This window comes from Cloeon dipterum, chromosome X (genome assembly GCF_949628265.1).
Source record: "Cloeon dipterum chromosome X, ieCloDipt1.1, whole genome shotgun sequence".
Classification (NCBI taxonomy): domain Eukaryota; kingdom Metazoa; phylum Arthropoda; class Insecta; order Ephemeroptera; family Baetidae; genus Cloeon; species Cloeon dipterum.
In genome coordinates this window covers 19,361,076-19,377,116 of record NC_088790.1, presented here as the reverse complement: position 1 = coordinate 19,377,116, position 16,041 = coordinate 19,361,076, and the positions used below count along the sequence as shown (strand labels likewise).

General features: G+C 37.0%; 1 protein-coding gene across 1 annotated transcript in view; it reads right to left on the bottom strand.

The window, feature by feature from the left end:
- Window positions 1–16,041, bottom strand: part of LOC135945804 (ras-related and estrogen-regulated growth inhibitor-like) — a 24,543-nt gene extending 8,502 nt beyond the window's left edge. The window contains exon 1 of the mRNA XM_065493685.1: window positions 15,841–16,041. Within this exon, the coding sequence (XP_065349757.1) occupies window positions 15,841–15,901 (61 nt within the window). The 5' untranslated portion in view covers window positions 15,902–16,041. The remainder of the gene's footprint in view (window positions 1–15,840) is intronic.

Below are 16,041 nucleotides of genomic sequence, written 5' to 3'. Positions count from 1 at the left end.
TTGTCTGCCGCGCGCTTATTGAGTTATCCGGAAAAATCGCCAGTTATTTTAATTGACCGCCACGCACGTAATTAAGTGAATTTCGCGGCAGACGCCGCTCAGTCATTCAGTGAAAGTGAATGGAATTAAAGTGATCATTCTTCGGCGAGAAATTACAAAAACGAGCTTGTCTGGCTGGGCGAAAAACTCATTTTCTATTCCAAGCACGCGTGCGGCTACAAGCGCAGTGCCGCAATTTAGCAAAAATGTCCATTGCCAAGAACCATTGGTCCTGGTCCAAGCTTAAATCAAGAAAAAATTGCACAAAGATATCAAAGAAGGAAACTAAACATGTTCTTACAAAGCTGAGAAATATATAGGATAAAAAATTCAGCTGATCTTTCAATCCGCTTACGTGCGTTGAATTTAAATTGTTCAATAGGTCGAATTAAATACCGTATTTTTTATAAATTGTGTTACGGAAGTGGCAAAAATGGTTGAAAATGACACTCTGGAAACTATTAGTCCTTTGTGGGACGTCAAAGATGAGTCAAATATAATGTAGTTTTGAATTTACGACCACATATTTGGTGAATTCTCAGCAATTCTTTAGGCATGAGTGTAAATTAAAATTATTAACGTCAACCAAATATAAGGTTCTAACGGTCAAAGTTGCAAAAAAGTTCACAATTTTAGACTCCACTTCGCACAAATTAGCGCAAATGTGGTTTCAGGGCGAAACACATTAATCTCAGTTGCGAAAAGCGGTACAAAAATTAATATGGGACATTTTTACATTTCGTGTGGGAAGATAGGATTGAAAAGGCAGGCACCCTAACATCCCAACAGTTAATTAAAGGAGGTCAACACGGGTCAAACTGTGCGCAGCTTGTGAAAATTTGGAAGCTAAGAAATAGCCGTCACAACGTTACAAGCTAGGTTTAAGAAGTCCAGTTTTTCATTATGTAAAAATAAGCAAAACGCTATTTTAGAATTTTAATATTTAGTATTTTCGTTCAAAAAATCGTTTGTATTAAAAAATATTTACAAATTTTGGTCTTAACTAGTGAAATTATAGTTATCGTTGAAAGTCTTTTGAAAAACGACAGTATAATTTAATTTATTCATTGCAGAGTTTGGAAGAAGCAGTCGTACGAATAAATTAAAAGTCTATGAACCGGACAAACTGATGAAGCGGCAAGAAATTACGTTCCAGTTGGTTCATAACCACAACCTCACTCTCGCGCACATGTCATCGCAGAACTATTTCCATCCTCCATTTGCATGCAAACATAGCAATTTCCACTATCAAGAAGTTAAACAAAAGCCACGATTGCAGCATTCTCTGGTCCAATTTGTTTAATCCCTTCCTCTTGCATCAAACAAAACTAATTTACTGCGTGTTTGCATTCCCGCGTGAGCACGTTTGAATTGCAAATTGCAATCTTTCTGTTGACAGAGCGTCGTGCAGTAGTCTGTTTGAGTTAAATCGTCTCTTCAAATAAAAATCAATCAAGGTGGAAATAATGCCACCGCGACGTAGTTGTGCAATTTCAAAGCAGAAGCACGTACAACTTTTTTATAGCGTTCGCGGAGGCTTATTTGATTCTGAGACACGGATTTAGCTGCTTTTCATTAGTGCGGTCGACTTAATCTTTGCAGATGATAACTTTGGTTCGTGGGAATCTAAATATAGAAAGCAACTAAAACACAAAATCATTTAGTATTTAAAAATTAATAAATAATCGAATAAAATCTCTATTTGACTTAGTCAAGTAAAAACCTAGAGCTCAATAGATAAAAGGCGCAACTTTAAAGATCCAGATTTATTTTTCATTTTTTATCTTTCAAGCTAATATTCATTCAAATTATGAATTGAAATTAACGAGTAATTTATTATTTTTACAACTGTTTTTTTCTTTAGATCTTAAAATTTTTTAACGAAAGAATTAATATATTTTAAAGCAAATGAGGAAAGTGTGCAATTCGAGCACCTAAAATTGCCGATCCTCAGGCGGGAGGAGGAAGGGAGAAAGTTTAGGACGGCAAGTGGATGCTGAAAACGCGAGCGTTTGACTCGTGTCTACAGATTGATCGAGGCTGCAGATAAAAGGAGCAGTGCTGCGGGCCGTGTGTACAAGAATCGGTCAGAATTGAGTCAATAAAGACACGGATCATTAGGCCCACCCATGCAGTGGCAAGTCTCAATTGAAATTCAACCGCAAAAGTATCTCCGCCGCCGAAATTAATAATGGATGCCGAGGATCGAGTGTAAACGGCAGATAAAAATCTGGCTGATTGTAATTGCACGCCGGACGAGTCGTGCGGAGAACGGCTCGGCATTTCATTCGCAGTGCGCCGATTAATTAGTGCCCCTGCTGACTGCACACTCGCATTTATAAATAAATTTCAAGCAGCGAGCGTGGGTGCTCGTCCGCCGGACAATCAGTCTGCAGCAAAATCAGCACTTTCACCCATTCGTTATTCGATCTCTTTTTTGCAGCTATCCTTGTTCCGTCGTCGATGCCAAAAACGAGCAAAAATGTTTGATATAATAATTGCTTTTTATAGAAACTCATTTTGTGCCAGTATTTATGGTGAGAGTTGGATCTAATTAAAAGCTTTCCAAACCGATCCGCAATATTAGTTTTATTTTTGATGATCGTTTCTAATTAGCAGTCAATATTTTAGCTCAGAGATGGAAAATTTGCATTTGTCTTTCTTAATTAATTAGCATAATATATGGATTTCAGGTTCTACCACAGCTGCAGTGGCAAGAAGAAAGAGGCTTGAAAACATTTCAAAGCCATTAAAATAATCAGAATTTATTTATAGTCTCACGAATTAATTTCAATGTAATATGTATTTTTAATTTATTTATTCCTCTTACACCATATTACACATCAAAATATACATTAAAAAAGAGTGAAAAGGCACTTGAAAAAGCGATCAGGTCGCTAAAACGTCGGCAAATTCAGCCGCTCATTGTCAGAACTAGATATTTAAATATTTGCCTTAATTTTAAATCTACATGATTGAAGAAATCATAATTTGGAAAAAAATATTTAAAAATGCGCAAACTCAATTGAATGTAAGAAGTGCGCTGAAACTCGACCGCAGAAAATACTCGTTATTGGAAATGATTGATTTTGCTGATATTACAAATTATTATTTCTACAAATGATCGCCGTGTCTCCCCGACCGCGTTTGAGCTGCCCTATTTTGCCATTTTCCCGCAGCGCGATATTGACACTTGCACAATTTCGCGCGCGCGAGAGAACCGCTGTCAATCGGCGCTTTGCGAAAGTCAAACCACCGACGAGACCACCCGTCGTGGCGCAATATATTCTCCGCGGAAAATGAGAAAACGCAACCGACGCACGGAAGCATTCTTCACTGAGCCTTGCAAATAAGAAAAGTCAATATCTCGCTGGCTTGTGTAATTACATCCGATGTCCGGGAGATATTTAGAAAAATTGAAATTGCAAAAAGGTCGTGGAAATGACACAGCGTAAAACCTATAGAAATAGCTTTCAATATCCTTCTGACACATTTATCGAAACCAATGAGATCATTTGATATTCATAGATTGGAAAAAAATCTTGCAAAATTAAAAGCTTTTTACAGCACACTTCAAAGGTTAAGAGAGCTTAATTCGCACAGTTAGTAGGAAATATTGGCAGAAAGTTCACACCAAAAACGTAAAAAATCACACCAAGAGGATCTGCGAAAATGTTTTGGTCAAATTTGAATTTTTTTATGTTTTAGTTTTGATAAAAAAAACTATTTGAAAACAAATTAACGTATGCATCGGATTCCTCTTGCCGAACCAGATTGTTAAACAAATCTTGAAGGTCATTGGTCAGGGTAATTTCCTCCAAACTTACGGTGATTTCCATGTATTTTTAAACAACGAAAATGCACCTTCAAAGATGGTACGTATTTTAGGGTAAATTTTGTCTGAGATATTAAAAAAACATTCATTTTTTCCAGCAAATGAAAAATACTGCATCTTAATTTCTTTGGAACATATGCAACCAAATTTTGTTTTCTAAATATGCTCGTCTAAAATCATATAAACTTTCTGGTTGCAGCATAAATTACCACAAGATCGAATGATCAAATAAATTTGTGAACAGTGAAATGGTTATTCTCAGTTAATTTTAATATGCAAGATAAATCGCAGAAATTTGCCGAAGTTTAGGGTTATTACAAAAAGGCTTCTTGTCTCTATTATTCGTGTGCAGAGGTCAGGCGAGGTCAGCCTTTTTTTACTGAATTTGACTTTAGGCCACACCAGCAGTCCGCATCAGGTTTCATTCTCCCTGTGCTGCTCGTCGAATTTTACCGTAAAACTGGGAAAGGACAGAAAGAAAGCACTTGACTATATGCGTGATTTACATTTGGTGTCGACTTACCCGGTGCCGCGCAGAGTAAAAGCTATAAATGCAGTTTTATTGTTTGCTCGATCACTTGCGTCTACGAACGCGATAGCGCTAGCCCTATATTAACTCGATTTTTCTTGCGAGCTTTGATGTCGTTGTGGCCGCGCGAGAAGCAAATGGAAAGAAAGAAACTCCTATTCCTGCCGAGATAAGAATCGGAAGAAAAACTCGTTCTTTTCTCCCGTGCCGTCGGATTGTTGTTTTTATAAGTGGCGCTTTATCTGGAATTTGCATTAAAGCACGAATCGAAAGGCTGCAACCCTTCAGGAACTACTGTTAACCTCTTAAAGAAGGTTTTCCCAGAAGAATAAATTTACCAAAGTAAATGGAATACCTTACCGAAAAGGCAGAAATGGAACAGATTAATCCCAGCAGTTATAGTTAACCTCTTAACCAATTCGACTTTAAAATTTAAAAAGAAAAATTTAAATTTTTGCTTCTTACATGATTTATAATGTACTGGTAACATTTTCACCCGCGGATTTGCTTTCGTGATATTATCCTGAGTGTAATTTCCCGCTTTTTTGGCTAAGCGAAATCGGCGAGACGCGTGAGATCTCTGACCTGAGTCTGGAAGCAAAATCGTAAATCATCGAATCATGCACGGATCGGTTGGGCGTAATTAGTTCCTTCTCCTGCGGTGACCCAAACGCATAAATAAAATTTATTCTTTGCCGCTGACATAAATCAAACGGAGAAAAGAAAGACACGTTTGACGAAAGCTAATGAATGTCAAACTTTTAATGAGAGAGCCAGCGGGAATTGATATTTGTCGGTCGTGTTGAGAGCTGTAGTCAATTTTCCTCGGGATTAGCTACCAATGAATCTCTTAGGTTATTTTACACAGAACAATCATTTCAGGCTTGTTTTTATATAAATTTTCCAGCTTTAGGGCTGATTTGGCCACCGAAAACATTTGAAAAAATCAACATCTCACTTATACGTTTAAGCGCTTTACAAGTTTTATTTTTTTAGAAACGAAATCTTTATCAGAACAATAGCAAATTAGTAATTAATTTAGCTCAAAAATATAATGAAGGGAATTTTTGAAACTTTCAAACAAGTATCTCAAGATTAACAATTTGATGCAGACAGTATCGTTTGACCTTTCCATCGTCAACAAACGCCTTTTGTTTCTTAGCCATGCAGACAGACAGACAGACTGCTTTCACTGACCACCTTTTTTTATTTTCCACCTGCGCCTTTTCTAAGCGGGCGTGTATCCGATAACAAGTGAAGTGATGTTATTGTTTAATCGGAAAGCTAAGACAACACACGTGACGAGTAGAGAGTCAACGTCAACCCTTCCAGACGAGATCCGAGAGGGAGATGTACACCTGTATTTTCTTCGTCCAGCGCCGGCTAGACAATTTTTTGTTCTATCTTGACCTTAACAAGAATCAACCCAAAAAAAGGGAGGCGATCGATGCGACATAGACAATATAGTAAGTAATTTATCCTGTGCTTTTCAGTTCATTGTGAATCATTGATGAAAGTTTGCTAATTGCGTAAGGAGATGTTGAAATGCATTGCACTAAAAGGTTAACAAAATATTTTTCTTGTAAGGAAGCTCTGATAATTTTTCTTTAGAGATGATGACTTTTCTTTCATTTCTATTTAAATTTTTTGAAATTGCCATGCCAATCTGGAAAGAATTATGTTACTCTATGCTCTTTTCTTGACTGATTATGTTGTTTGTTTATTGAGGGCCATAAACCCGTTATGTTTACTCACTCTCACTCTATGAGTTCCAGATCATAAAATAAAAACAACACACTATCTATTTTGGAAAATTGATTCTTTGATGAATAACTTCTTTCCCATTTTTCAATAACTACACCGAATAAACTAACTCGTCATTATATAGGTTAAAATTTTAATGACGATCGAAGCGCAAAAATGATATTAAAATTTAAAAATCGCAATTGTTTTTATATTTTATGGCTTAGGCATGGCAAAAATAATTGCATTTTTTGCAACAGGGAATAGATGTTATTTTTAGCCCAAAAATTACTTGTTAGAAGAATTTATTATCTGCAGATTGATTCAAGGAGTAAAATTTACTTCTAGTAGCGCCGTTTCCAAATATTATAATGCCCTTTTCAAACCAATTAAGCTGTACATAATAAATTTACTCTAGTCTTATTCACATAATATTTTTCCTTATACCTCTTCTATATTCAAATAAATTCGTGAGTCTATAAAAATATGCACTAAAAATACGTGTGACTAACAATAAAAAATGCATATTTTTCAGCTTTCGCCACCAAGAAATGTCTTTAGAGTTCAAAATCATAATATTTGAACTCGCGATTTGTAAATAGACGAAAGGAAAATGCAGAAATACGACACTTGAATAGACTCTTCCATTTCCAAGCCTAAGATAAAATGTCACGCAATTTGTTTTAATTTTCACTTTGATGCAGATTTTTCCGGATGAGTGGTCAATTATCGAGGCATTCCGTTGTCACTTAACAAAACGCACGAGATGCGATGTGAGACAATAATATTTATCCTCGCCTCAGCACCTTTGGCAGAAGCTTTCTCCGTTCTCGACGTTTAATGCGTTTGTGATGCATTGTGTGAGCCATTTGTCAGGATTAAACGAGTCCATCCTGCTCTTTCTCTTTCACGCAGCTGAGATGCATTTGTGTGTGCGACAGGAGCAGCGAATCTGCTTGCACCGAGAAGGACATTTCGCTCGCTCACGTTTGGATTCGGGATGATGAAGAGAGAAATAAGGAAAGGAACATAAAGGTCGCCGACCTGGCACGTTGGATGTTTTGTAATAACAGCCTCTATCAACACACCATCAATCACAGGCAAAAATGGGAATTATTGGTTTGTCCTATGCGTGGATAATAAATTATTTCCGGAGCGACTCGTTTCCTTAATTTCCAGTGTGTGAACCATGCCTACTCTCAATTTCGGGCGTCACGTTTCTGAATATGCCTCATTTGAGGATCACGCATGCCTCCCGATTTGGTAGGGCTGGGAAATGAGAAAACTATTTCTTTAAACAATCTTTAAAAATCAAATTTATATAGCTGGTATTTTTGGCACAAAAACCTTCATCCTTTATTGGCTTTTGGGTATAAATTGCAGACGGTGTTTGAAATTTTATTAGCAATAGCAAATAATTAAGTTCTCTCAGTTATTGACTAGATTGCCCATGTTAAAGACATTTTTCAATTTAAAAAGGGTTAAAATTCGATTTTTTAGCTGAAAATTTTGATTGCTCTTAACGCATATTTATTGATGGTCGAGAATTTCATGAATATACTGGAAATTAACATAAAAAACAATAACAAATTAATAAAAAAGCGACATTTTGTGCAAATAAAAATTGATAGGAAGTCAGGAAGAGCAATCGATTATTATCTTGAAGCGCAAATCCCAAATCAATTTTATCTAATTAAAATTATTTTTATTTTAGTTTAAATAAAAAATGTAACGGGCGAATCTCATTAAATTTTTGAAAAAAAGGGGAGATAACGACAAAAAATGGCACAGTATAGTTTCTTGGAAATCTTGTAGATTTTGGGCAAATGAATATTGATTTTGGCTTGAGAATGGCTAATGTTAATCAAAATTCCATGATCCTTAATGCTCATGTAAACACCAAAGTTATATTGGATCGTTATCAAATACCAGAACAGGTAAAAACGTGCGTAATAGTGCAGCCCTGTTTATGACAGGCCCAAAATCGGCCACACACTCACATTTCACTCTCATTGAAACAACAGTCTGCTCGTCAAAGGCAACAAAACGAGGACAGCAGCTAGCAGCTGACCGCGGTTAATTGTATCATGACCTGCTGAGCGCAAATAGCCGTTTTGTCGTAACAAAATTCGCGTCGGATCATAATGGAACTGTGCGTTCAGCTGGAATCAAGATTGCAGAAACACGAGAAACGCCATATTTTCCACGCGCGATAGTTAATTATCAAGATGTTCGCTGATTAATTATTCCGTTCGAATCGTCTCTATCTTGCAATCGCAACTTTTCCCCGCGTCTCGCCGCCGCATTCTTAGTGAGCACAGGTGCGATTTTTATTAAACTCCAATGGAGCACACTTATACAAACATATTTATGGCGCCTGCAGAGTGGTAATAGAAAGAAGGAAATGCATTCCATTGCGCCCGCAATGTCCTCCACATTTATTATTTGTTTCACTTTTCCTCTGCCACAATGGCTGCCGGCGCCAAATAAATGTCACAAACAAAGAACGGCTCTTTAAAACACTCAAATCCCTTTGTGTACTTTAACACCCGCGAGCGGGGCTAATCTACTTCAAAATCAATTAGAAAGCATTCATGATTAGACCGTGCCGTAAAACTGCATCCAACAAATGAATGAATAAATGTTATTATTCTAATTTAGTAGTGAAGCAAAACTGTGAGCTGTTTTTGTGTTCTTGAAATTAAATTTGTATAAAAAAAACTGAGGCAATTATTTCTCAGCTTTCATTCTCTACTGGAATTTAAGATGATTTGAGCAAACAAGAAATAATAATAAGCCTATACACATCAATAAATGTTTCAAAACGAAAAGAAAGTTGAAATTTCGTCCACTTGCTTGCAAACAACTAACATCAACAAAAACCAACGAGCCGTGAAGAACAAGACAATGAGGAAATTTCGATTGAAAAATTATTGGCCATTTTCCTCGGAATCGAAGCCTTCAATAACTCTCCGGCTGCGTGATCCACTTTGAAATCGCCCCAGAGTACAAAAATGAGAAGACAATAATAATTTCAGCACGGCACTTTGTAATAAAAGCTGGCGCTTCAGGTTTCACTTTCTCGACTGCTCGCTCTGCTGATCAAACAAACGCGCGTTCGCAGCCATTTAATAATTTTCCAATAATTACTTGCAACGGGCCGATTGAAACCTCTGTTATTAATTAACTGTTGGCTGAACGCGCACGCGACCAGATTCAAAAAGTTAAGTTATCAGCGGTTGACTCTGTGTTTACGCAATGAAGATGGATTCTCGGATCGCCTGTGTAATTTCATTAATTACGTTATAAGCTGCAACACGGAAGAACAAAACGGTCTCAACTTTGAGAAAATGCTGACGATTTGACACAGACATCCTCAGTGGTGAATCTCCTCCATTATACAACAAATTTCAATATTTATATAATTTAATGGTTTAAATACTAATTAGGATATAAAATAAACAAATTAGCTTTGATCAATGTGAACACGTTTCGATCTAGCTGCATAACCCCGGCCAAAAATATTGAAAATAAATCCATCGTCTTTTTTCACCCTATCAAATTTTAGCTGTACATTGAATTTCGAAAATATCAATCAGATCGCTTGACACGAGAAATTTGGTCGGTTGGCAACTGACGATGAATTAGGAAATTCTGATGTCAATAATTGGCCCAAAAAATAACTAATTTATGATAAACTTTTGATCTCTAAATTTGGAGTGCAGCAAATTTATCATAATTCAATTCCAGGTTAAGTTAAAAATGCTTCGAAAAGTACTAATTCGAAATATTTACTGCTATTCCGATTCTTTTTTTCAATATCTTCATCTCATCATTGGCACCTATCAACAATTTTTTTAATCAAATATTTTAGTTCGTGAAGATTTGCGAATTATTAAGGAAAAAACGGTCTCATAAATCAAATACATTTCGTAATTCTTCGATTACAAGGTAATGTTCCTTAAGGCAGTTTCCAGTTTTCGAAACCATTAAGCAAGAAGTGCAGCAACAGCAATAAGGGTCAGCAGCGGATATGCAACTGGGGGAGAAAGGGAGAAACGCGTCCGTCTGCACGAAAAAGAAAAACCAGCGGGAAACGTGAGCCTTTTACCGCAAAGAGTGCATCCCCGCGTGGAATATTAAATTATGAATGTTCATGTGTTCGATTTCAATTTTCAAAGAGATGATGAAGTGCGACGCAAAGTCAGATCTCTGCGGTTTGCATTTGCCGGCCGCCGCCACCGCCGCTGCATGACTATTCAGATTGATTTTACTCTTCTGTGTGCAGCAACCTGAGCCATTTCTTTGTTTATAAATCGCACACAGGTCAATGGCAGTTGTTGTTGCGTCAGTTTCACAGAGAAATTGCGGACGGCCGACCAAATGCAGATCGAGCGTCGTGTGTGGGTTGTCGCAAGCGACTCAGCTGAATCAAGTGCATTTCGACGACTTTTCCACCGCGCTGCATGGCACACATCTCACACGTATACAGGCCTCTGCCACCGCAAACCCTTTCATTTGTTGGTCGCTTCTGTCCTTTCTATATACGTCAAGTTTGCGGAGAAAACAAAAAAAAAACTTCAAAGATCAGATGATTGTCATTCAATCCATGCTCCAAATTTTCAACAAAAAGTCGCTTTTTTTAAATAAAAGAAGACCTCTTGGATGAACTATATAGCTTAAATTTCTGCACTTTTATTTATTTTATATTTGTATAATTTATTATGAAATAGGGGATTGAGAATTGAACGCACACAATTTTTTTCTGTGCCTTCACTACCAAATCAGCCAATGTTTTAATACGTTTTGAGTGACACAAAGAGTCGCAAAAAAGCAATAATTATTGTCGATCAAATTTCTTGAGGAAGAAGGTTGGTTGCTTTCAACGTGTATGAAGTCTTGTTATTATTAATTTTCCTGTCATTAAACTGTTTTAATGGTTATCTCTATGTTCCCAAAATTCAACCAAATACATATGTGAATTTTCACTGAAATATAAAATGACGCTAAGTTTTTTTTTGCTCTTTTTACGGTGACCAATGTATTTCCCTACCGGAGATCTTATTTTTTCAAAGCAAAGTGTTAATCCTTTATTAAAATATGGGCTGATAGTTATAAAAAACTATTTCATACTTCTATTTTTTAAATGACTCATGCTTGAGGGATTGTTGAATTATTATAGTTAAAGAGCTTTTACAACATCAGATCAAAAGTCAGCGAGAAGAATATTTTTCATGTAATACTCTTTCTACAGCGCTAGACGGTTTCAGTTCATTAAGAAACAAGAAACCTGTTTGAGAAAAAATAAAAAAAGCATTAACTCTCTTGTAATTTTTAAACTTTGAAAGGTATAGCTCAAAACTTCTAGGTAAATTTACATTTTTGTATATTCTAACAATTAGTTAAAAACACTTTAGTGTACCACAGTCAAAGTCGATTTACTATTAAATAGTTGCAATTCAGTTTGTCCACTGTTATATTTTGAGTTATGTAAAAAATGCGATACCCAAATAGTGACTCCTACTTCTAAAATTCTTTTGATCCCAATTTTTGAGACCATACTAACACTAAGAGTATTATTTAGTCTGCGCAGAGCTTTGGAAAAACATGTTCTATTGGAAAAAATTCCCATGTCCAGCCAATATAATGTTGTGTGTATATGTGGTAAATGTTAAGCTCTGCAAAATCGTGTTTAACTTTGAAAAACACAAAATAAATCAAGTTTTGAGTGCTTTCCAAACGCGTTCTCATGCACAATAGGCCGGCGTGCAGCGTTTCACGCGTGTACCTTAGTAATCAATTACACTCTCCGGGGGCGTTCAAGCGAGAGATGGAAAAATTACGAGTTGAGCTAATAATGACGAGATGATTACGAGGCGTCCAACTGCGCGCCGCAAGTACTGTTACCAGCCAAACGCATCAATCAAAATGAGAGCGGGCATTTTTCAAAACGATTAAACGACAAATGCATCATAATCCTAGTGAACGCATGGGAAAACAAAGGAGAACTGCTAGGTGCACTGCAATGGACGTGCAGCCCTGCAATAGACGTGCAGCGCTGCAACTGACGTCTGCTTGTCACTTTTCTCCACATTGAATAACAGCATTAACTTTTTAGAAAGGTCCCTATTAGGCCACTCACAACGCAATCACCGTTGGTTGGAAAATTCAATTTGCGTTTGTTCGTTATTATAATTATAATAGGCATAAATCTAGCGTCTCTTTAGCAGGACAATGGAGAGGCAGTCCAGTGACCGAATTATTTTGTATTTTACATTGGTTCAATTAAGAGCGGCGTGGTTTACTGTTTAACACGCAAAATGAAGTAATAGTTCTGTACATTCCACAACTCTATACGAAAAAGTGGACAGCGTTATTTTTTTTATAAAAATTTGGCTTTTTGATGTGCCATTTTTTATTGAATTTTCAACCAAATTCTACGTTCAATCTTTTCCTTGAGAACAAATTTTAGCTATGAATGAATCCTTGAGTAAGTAATTTTTGGGCAACTTATTTCCAAAAATTACCCATAAATTGCCAGAGTTAATTGAAATTTTTATATTAAATTTAACAGCTCTTGCACTATTTATGTTCATTTGTTATTTGGAAGAAAGTAAATCAAAACAATCAACAGGTGCGGCTACAATATCAGCATGTCTCGCCGCCTTTGGATATAACGAACAACCGAAATTGGCAACGCGGTATCGATTCTGGAGTAGTAAATTTATCTGGGAGCAATATGTGTGAGTGTGTGTTTGGAAAGAGCAGGGCGGAGCGAAACACGATTTGATGATTTTCTTCCTGCTTCCATTGTCTGCAGTTTCGCCAAATGGAGAAAGGGCATTGTTGCGAGCGAGCGCTCGGCCATTGTTGCCTGCCGCGCGAGGAGTCACACACTCAGGCGCTTATCGGCGCGGCAAATAACTTATAAATTTATCTTTGCAGCGTGATGCATTGCAATACTCATCTCTGGCCCATAAATTCATTTTCGAAGAGGTCGGCGCGCGCGTTTGTTTCTTTATTTTGCGCTCGCATCTCACGCCGCCGCCGCTTGAAAGGCATTTTAATGCAGCCGCCCTGTCGATGCACGAGTTATTGCTGGCTTTTATTGCACAGATTTCTTTGTACCATATGGCCGCGGCCGGTGTATAAGCGCGCACTGCGGGACTTTGTCAATTGAATATTGAAAAAGAAGCAGAGAAGGGAGATACGATCTCACGCGAGTGAAATATTAGCGCGCAGCCTGATCGTTTATCTTGTGACAAACACCGCGCGAGAGATCTTTATTATAATATTGTATTTTGTAAGGCGAGCGGCTTGTAGATTTTTCGCTCATTGATGCAGCATTATGCACGCTGTCAGTCGAGTCGTTCTGCTCCCGCAGCCAACATGATAATTTTGTTTGTTTGATATTTTCATACGCTGTATTTGTCAAACTGAAAACGACTTTGAAAGTATGCCTCCTCTCACTAGGGAATCCTCATAAAGGGAAATTTCCCTGCATTCCATCGATTTTTTCGCGGAAAATACCAACATTGAAAATATTTGTTTTCACTGAACAACTGACAAACAGAATATTTATTAGCTCTGTGAAACATAGACAGTTGGTTGTTATTTTTCCAGCGTAAACATAAGCTTATATTTACGCAGTCTTTGTCAATTTTTAAGGTACAAAAAATTTGATCTTTAAAATTGAAAATTTTCAGATTCCAAAATAGATTTCAAATTTTTAAAAAACGACGGGCTCATCACTAACAAAGTTTTGCTCTTAACAATTAGAGGAAATTTTTATTTATATTTCTAGAACCAACTAACATAATTTAAAATTCGAATGTAACAACTTTTAAGGTCTCAAAATCCGTCTGAACTTTTTTCAGTCTAGGTTGTAAAACAATTAATTCAATGATTATTCCGAGCGTTTAAGATGTGTTTTGAAGGTTTTGCAGGCGATTTGCATGGTTTTGGGCTTTAAAAACATTTTTTGAGCTAATTTGATGCTCATAAATAGGTATATCATACGCACAGGAAATAATAGTAGTCGACCTTTGTAATTGTCTGATGTTAAAACCCAGAACAATGCATAGAGTTCTGAAGCTCTCTCTGCCGATTTTTTTACCTATCTTTGCATATTGGCAAACAGACACGGGCTGCACGGTAAATCAAGCGTCGGTTTCACATTCTTGATCGTTTTCTATGGACAGTTTTTAATATTTTAAAGACTATTTTTGAAGGTCTTAAAATTTTCTAAAGCCCAAAAATCCGACAAAAAATATTATCATCATTGTCCTTTTGAAATCAAAATATATCACGATTTCTGACAGAAGTGTGAAATATGGTCAAAAGTAGTGTTAAAATGCGAACGCTGCTCACAATAAGACGATTTATAAAAGACACGCAAGATATAAAAGGCAAGGTATGCATAAAAACTTCGTTGCTAAATTTGCTTTTGATGAATCTGTTCAGATAAAAAGCATTTTTTTCTTCAACTGATTCAGGATTTTAGCTCGATCGGCGCATTGGCACGCACCAAAACGTCTTCATTTTATGACGGACCGCATTAGCACCTTTTGGCCGCTGGAAATAAAAGGATGTGTGCCCTAATAAAACGCAATAAAAAGAAAATCGCTGACCGCAATTTTGATAACAGAGAGCTCGTCTTCTGCCCTTGTTTTGACGTAAAATACGAATTTTCGAATTTCTGGTCGAACATTTGTGAAAGTTATTTTCTTTAAAAAGTGAGGCTGTAAAACTATATCGAAAAACGATAATTGATTACAGCTGGCGGATTCGATTAAAAATATTTAATTTCAGCAAATAGCGTCATTTTTTGCACAGTGTATTACTGGTATTTTTCAGTTTAAGAGTGTTGTTGTTGTTTTGTGTTGTCGGGAGTAGTTGCGCATAATAAGACGAATCCCCAGCAGTAATATAATATGAGGACACGTTTCATTTCACGGTGAATTTCGATCCATTTCCCTGCAACTTCAGTCCAGCAAGAGCAAAAATAAATGCATTTTATGAAGTGGAAAAGCGAGTAAGCAGACAGGACAGGAGTAGGCTCTGTGCGATTGAATAACATTCAAGCTAATTGCGTGCGCATAATTATATCGCCGGTGCACACGAGCGACACAAATAAAAAGCAATGAGCTCGCTCTGATCGCCTGCAGACGCCAGACACTCCAGAAACAATATGTAAAACTTAAAGACAGTAATTGTCAACTGAACAGAGGCATTCTATAGTCTAGGAAAGCCCCGACTGCACTTTTCACCATTTTTATTGATTTCCGTTGGCGCCAGACTCATTAATTGGCTGTTAAGACCTTGGTTGATGTTGAAAAATGGAAAAATTCGTAAAAAAAGTGAATCACTACAAGATATAATTAGCTGTTTAACCTTATAATTAATTTATGTTTTAAATTGTTCTACATTTTGCAACTAAATTTAAAAAGTCTTTTATATATTTGGCTCCTGGCACGAGTCCTCGCCAAAATTAAATTTATTACTGCAGTCAGCCAAAAATGACACCATAAATTAATTAAAATAAAAACCGCCCATTTCCTCTTGGGAATCTATTAGAAATTTTAATTTAAAAATCTTTCCACGCCAAAAGTGTAAGTAGCACTATTACGATAATACAATCAATTGATCTCGCTGGCACGAAATTCTGCAATTTTTCAAGGAAGTAAAAACACACCTGATTTTCCGACGCCGTTGGTGCCCAGGACGACCACCTTGATGCGGCTGAGGTTGGTCATGGCTGTCAGCAGGTCACGCACGTGTGTGGCCGCGATAGCAGAGGTCGTCTGGCTTGGTCCGCACTCGCCGGCACTCGGACAGGCACTGACGATTTCGCAGTTTTCAGCCTACACAACACTCGCGAGCGGCTGCAACCTCC